At 56.7% G+C, this 6,017-nt stretch overlaps 1 protein-coding gene across 1 annotated transcript in view; it reads left to right on the forward strand.

Annotated features, from left to right (window-relative positions):
* Nucleotides 1–5,179, forward strand: part of TNFRSF4 (TNF receptor superfamily member 4) — an 8,441-nt gene extending 3,262 nt beyond the window's left edge. Inside the window, exons 3-7 of the mRNA XM_069078717.1 lie at nucleotides 2,420–2,521; nucleotides 3,152–3,218; nucleotides 3,522–3,730; nucleotides 3,971–4,096; nucleotides 4,345–5,179. Of these exons, the coding sequence (XP_068934818.1) occupies nucleotides 2,420–2,521; nucleotides 3,152–3,218; nucleotides 3,522–3,730; nucleotides 3,971–4,096; nucleotides 4,345–4,406 (566 nt within the window). The 3' untranslated portion in view covers nucleotides 4,407–5,179. The remainder of the gene's footprint in view (nucleotides 1–2,419; nucleotides 2,522–3,151; nucleotides 3,219–3,521; nucleotides 3,731–3,970; nucleotides 4,097–4,344) is intronic.
* Nucleotides 5,180–6,017: the final 838 nt, after the last annotated feature.

Consider the following 6,017-nt stretch of genomic DNA (forward strand, 5'->3'; position numbering starts at 1 on the left):
TCCCCTGTTCTAAGGCCCCTCCCAGCTCTGACATCCCCTGTTCTAAGGTTCCATAGTACTCTAAATCCTATGATGGTATGACTGGAGAAAACATTTCTGGCCAGGGATGTTGTCTTCCCCTACTTCACTGTGGTGCGGACATGCCCTTGGGTTCTTGGAGACAACAGCAGTAGAACAGCCCTGCCGACCCTACAGGTTCTAGCCTTCTGGGCAGGCTTTGCCCTCAGGCCTGAGGCCCACTGAGCCTCCTGTTTGAGAAACCCTCCCATCTAAGCAGGAGGAGGCTTCCCTGGGAACCAAAAGGCCCTAAGCTGTGGTGTCAATTCCTGGCACGTCTTACCTGTGTGTGGTCACGATGATCTCCTGCTGTAGTCATGCCTGTAAGGTGCTTCAAGTGAGGGAAAGAGTGGGAGCCCAGGCCAGGGGACAGGCAGGAGCCTGGTGGGGCCAGTGAAGGGGGCTTCTAGCCCACGCCAGGCCCCGCACCTTACACTGGTGCACAGGGCAGGCATCCGTACTCTTTTTAAGAAGTGCCTCCCTCCCACGGTTTGTTGGGATCAGCTGAGGTTGTGTGAGGTACATTGTGAACTTCTAAGTGCATGTTAAATGTCAGTGCTCAGATAAGCCTCCAGAAGAGGTTGGAGGGCAGGGGATGAGCTTCGTTGGTTTGTTCTCATCTGGGAATTCCCTTTACCACTGAAGTCTTCTCTTCCCTTTTCTCTACCAGAACATCATTCCTCCCCACCCACCAAACCCCAAAATTTTTGTTGTCGTTAAGTTTATTTTAGTCATTTCCAACTCTTGGTGTTGGAAAGCCATTTGGGGCTTTCTTGGCAGAGATCCTGGAGTGGTTGGCCATTTCCTTCTCCAGCTCATTTTACAGATGAGGAAACTGAGGCAAACAGGGTGAAGTGACTTGCCCAGGGTCACACAGTCAAATAAGTATTTGAGGCTGGATTTGAAGTCAGGAAGATAAGTGTTCCCGATTCCAGGCAATCTATGTGCTGCACCACCGAAACCAGCAATAATGACCAAAATCATGTCATTATTAAGCTAGAAGAGCACTCTTCAGGACCACAGCTCAGGTGTCAGCACCTGCTGAGCAGGTAGAGAGGGGGCAAGAGCTAGAGGAGCTCCCCCAACACAGCGGCTGCTCTGCCAGGGCCGTCTGGTCTTGGAAGGAGGCGGGAGGATCCTAAGTCAAGGGAGAGGTGGCAAAAGTGTCTGTGTGCACGCCATGTGTGAGTGTGGGTGGATGTTTGTGAGGAATGACAGCATGGCAGATGGAAGCAACCCAGGCCTGAACAGGCACCCCATTGGTTACATTGATTCCAGTCATTGAGATTTCACTGATGGAAAGTGGTCACCCCAACGAGGTACATATTGTAGGTGGGGAGAAAGAAATGCATCTCCTCCTCCTCCTCCCCTCCCCCTCCTCTTCTTCCTTCCTCTCCTCCCCCTCTCCTCCTCCTCCTCTTCCTCCTCCCTCTCCTCCCCTTCCTTTTTCTCCTCCCCCTCTCCTCCTCCTCCTCTTCTCCTCCCCCTCTCCCTCTCCTCTTCCTCCTCCCTCTCCTCCCCTTCCTTTCCCCCCTCCCCCTCTCCTCCTCCTCCTCCTCCTCTCCTCCCTCCCTCTCCCATCTCTCCCCACTCAGGAGGTCTCAGGAGGGTGCTGAATGAGGTGCCGGGGGGCTCTCTCACGAGTGCTGTACTCATTTCCTCAACCACAAAGGCAAACCGCAAAGCCCATGGGATCCTCGCTGCTGGGGGCGTAGGGGCTGGCCCAGAGGAGGCAGAGGGACACCCCTGCAAAGACAAGGCACACTGTGGTATATGTGTAGATGTGTTTTATATGTGCATCTCTATATAGCTCCTATGCTTATTGAGCTTTAAGGTTTACAAAGCACTTTAAACATTATCACCTCTTGTGGTCCTGGCAACAACCTTGAGGGGGAGGTGCTGTTATTATCCGCATTTTACAGTTGGGGAAACCGAAGCTGGTGGAGGTGAGGGGATTTGCCCAGGATCGGGGGGGGGGGCCGCCCCCAGGTCGCCGCCCCCCCCGCCCCCCCCCCCGGGGGGGGGGGGCGGGCGGGGGGGGGGGGGGGGGTTTGCCCCCCGCCCCCCCCCCCCCCCCCCCCCCGCTCCGGAGCATCTGAGGCTGGATTTGAACTCGGGTCTCCCTGACTCCAGGGCCGGCGCCCTCTCCTCCCCATCATTAGCTGGGTCCAGCACATTCATTCTATATGACCTCTCAGTCCCGAACTAGAAGAGGAGCCCTGGGCTCTATTCCTTTCTGTTCGTTTCCTTAACATCCAGCCCCACGCTGGGAATCATCCCGAGGTCCGGCCTCCTGCCTGGACGCTCCCCTCCCCCCCAGGATCAAAGCACTGACTTTCCCTTTTTCCCTCCTGCTGCTCAGGGAGTGGGAGCCAGATCTTCAAGAACTGCACCGCGTCCAGCGACACAGTGTGTCAGTGCACCCCAGGGACCCAGCCTGTGGAGACCTTCAAGTTGGGAGTGGGTGAGCAGCCCCTCTCAGCCCCACCCAGGAGAGGGTGGCTCAAAAGCCCGAGTCTTCCCTTCTCCCCAGAAGGGCGAAACCTGTGAAGGACTGGGGGGCGGGGCAGGGTTACGGGGTTTGTGTGTGTGTGTATGTGTGTGTGCATCCACACGTGTGTGTATGCGTGTGTGTGTGCATGTGAGCCAGCATGGGGGCATACGGGGGTGTGGATGCGTGTGGACAGTGCGTGTGTGAGTGAGTATATTTGTGTAGGTGTGTGGCTGTGTAGGTGAGTCTACATGAGTGAGAATACCGACAGCCTTGCATAGCTGGGGATGGGGGGGGAGAGGAGTGTCACGTGCTCAGGTGAGGGGAACCCTTGTTAGCCCAAGTCTGAACAATTGCTGAAAGACTGAGGGATGCGCAGCCCCTGGCCCCCCTCCCCCCTTCCACCCCTCCCCTCCGCCTGTCCCCATCCCTTTCTATTTCCTTCTTCCCTTTCCCATTTTCCCCTCCTCTTCCAGAATGACATCCCTCCTAGAGAGCAGAGAGGGGGGCTCACCCCACAAAGCACGTAGGCCCCCACCTTTCTCTGCCCAGGACCAAAGAGTGGGTCCCACTGAGCAAAGCTTTCCTTGTCTTTGGTTCCAGAATGCACCCAGTGTCCCCCAGGACACTTTTCCCTGGGAGAAAACACCTTGTGTAAACCATGGACCAAGTAAGTTCCTGAGTGCTGTGAAGGGGACAGGGGACCCAAACAAGGCCCTGGTGCCCAGACCCCAGCTAGCCCTGAGCTCCTAGCACAGTGAGGGAGGGTAGGCCGAAAGGATGAGGGAGGGGCAGGCAGGGGAGACGAGGGAGGGGGAGGCTGAGAGGAGGAGGGAGCCCCTGTGCTCCTGCTCCTCCCCTCCCTGGTCCTCCTCACCTCCTGGATCTCAGGGCCTGGGCAGAAGGCATGGGGGGCTGGCTCCCTGCACTCTGGCCCTGTGCTCACACACCTACCTCTGCTTCCACTCCCCAGCTGCACGGCCATAGGCAAACGTAGCCTTCGAGCTGGTAGCAGCAGGGCCGATGCTGAGTGTGAAGATGCTAGGGCACCAGGGCCACCCGGAAGACCTCCAACGTCTGCCTGGACCACAACCGCCAGCTTCTCCACAGCGCACCTGAGGGTCACCACACAGAGTCTGGGAGTGCTGAGCACCCTGCAGCCCCGCCCTGACAGACCCTGGTGTAAGGACGAGCCTTTGGCCACCTCTGCCTTCGCCCAGCTGTCCTCACCATGCCCACCCCACTCTGTGCAAGCTCTCCAGGGCTGGCTTCACATCCTGGTGTGGGGCCTCTGTGTCTGGGGCTCAGCTTCCTCCCCTCTAAGATGGGTGGGCTCTCGGGTTCCTCCCTGCTCTGGGTTCGAGGAACTGCAGGGGTCAGGGAGGCGGCCTCCTCCATCACTGATCCTTCCCTGTCTTGCAGCCCCACTCTCTGTCATCTTCCTGGTGCTGCTTCTGCTCTTGCTGTTTGGCTTGGTTATGTTGGTACTGGGGATCTATTTGTCCAAGAGGGACAAGAGGCAGCTTCCTTCATTGTGGAGGCCCCCAGGTGAGTCCACTCTGCTGCACTCTTTCTGCCTACCTCCCCACTTCCCTCTGAAGAAGCTCAGGGGACCGAGGAGAAAGGATCTAGGTGAGTGTGGACACAGGGAGAAGCATTCCAAGGTGGCTGGGGGCAGAGGAATTGGGGTGCTGTGACTGTCGATCTGGGCAGGCGGCTCCATCTGTCCCTCCCCAAAGGAGCATTGTGTCCTCACCCCCTGCACCATGGCCAGCGCCTTCTTCCTCCACCCCCAGGGACACACAGTTTCCGGATGCCCATCCAAGAAGAACACCAGTGCAGCCTTGCCAAGGTCTGAGGCCATGGAGACCGCCAACGGAGGCCATCCCTCCCTCCTTCCCCCTGAGTTGGCTGGACCTGCTGTGGGAAGGCCGGGGGCCTCAGGGGGCTCTCTTCACCCAGATTTTCCTCCTACCCTACCCCCAGGTCCAAGTTACTCTTCTAGCAGCCCAGACTCCTAGATCCCATAGGGGTTATTAGGGTTTCCTCTGCACCCCTTTCAGAAGGCAACCACTGGCATCCATCGTGTCTAGAAACTCATTTGAGTTCTAGGGGGCTTGCATTGCATAGCAAGTACATAGGCTCTAGCCAATACAAAGCCCCAGGATCTAAGAGTTGGAAAGAACCTACAGGACCATCTTGTCTAATCCCCACGCTAACATCCGGATTGAGGAGTGGCTTCTGCTTGAAAGCCAGGCCTAGCTGGCATTGGCCTATGGTTCTTCCCCCAGTGGAAGGAGCATGCCGTCTGGCATCAGGGGTCCCGGCTCTCCCTTCTGCTGTGTGGTCCTAGGCAAGTGCCTTGGGCTTTCTAGGCCTCAGCTTTCTCTTTTCCAAAACGAGGGGGTTGGTCAGATGACCTTGAAGGTGCCTTCCAGCTCTGTCCATGGTCCTTTTGATGAATGTTTAACCATTTTACATTGACACAAACATAGGGCTTCTCACACAGGAAGATTCTCAGGGATAGAAATTTAGATGACCCAGGGCCTAAAGAAGGGGAGGTGGCCAGAGGTCATCCTGCCACACCCTCGGTTCTAAATGAGCCTAAATGAGCCCCAGTGCTACCATGCCTGCTTCTGTCTTTTCCGGGGTGTAGATGAATTCTGTGGCCCCATCCTCTCTGCTGACCTGGTGGCAACACCAGCTCAGAATGGGTGCATTTCTGGCCTCTCTTCCTCTTCCTCCTCCTCCTGTTACCATGATCTCCAAAGTCCTGGGCTAAGGCCTGATGCTGATTCACATTCCCATAAGACAACCTTCATATTCTTATTCCTCTCTATGGCCCTCCCCTCCTCGAATTCAAGAAAAATGAGAAATTCCTGGGCATTGTTCCCTGGGCATTGTCTCACTCTCCAGACGTAGCACCCGCCCCCTTTCCTTGGACCTGTATCAAGTCTCTAACACTGTCTCCCATCACTTCCCCCTGTGGCTGGTCACTCTTTGGCCCTCCCTCCCCCTTTCTCATTTCTGGACATAACCCCCACTCTCTTTGGTAGCAGATGCTGACCTGCTGGGGGTGGGGAGGGCAACCAAGCAGGCTTGTTTGCCCTGAATATTCACCCCTATGGGGTGCCTGGCCTGTGACTGGAGCCTTGGGGGGGGGAGGCTTTGGACCCTCTTCCAGTGAGCTGAGTTGACCCCTCTGAGGCTGAGCAGTGAAAGTTGGGGGCAGCCTTCATGTAGCAGCAGCACTGACTGTGGGGACTAAGGCTCTGTAAACCCTTGGGCTGGTAAGCAGGCCTGGAAACTGAGGAGGGTCTTGGGGCTATTTGGCCAGTGGGGGGTGGGTGGAAAACAGAGGGGGAGGGGAAGAGAGAGAGACAGAGACAGAGAGACAGAGAAGAGAGAGGATAGTGGGGAGAGAGAAAAAAGAGAGAAACAGTGAGGAGAGAGAGGAGGAAAGGAAGGA

This window comes from Petaurus breviceps, unplaced genomic scaffold (assembly GCF_028583685.1).
Source record: "Petaurus breviceps papuanus isolate PSGF00001 unplaced genomic scaffold, PetGlider_PUasm1.0 91041, whole genome shotgun sequence".
NCBI classification, from domain to species: domain Eukaryota; kingdom Metazoa; phylum Chordata; class Mammalia; order Diprotodontia; family Petauridae; genus Petaurus; species Petaurus breviceps.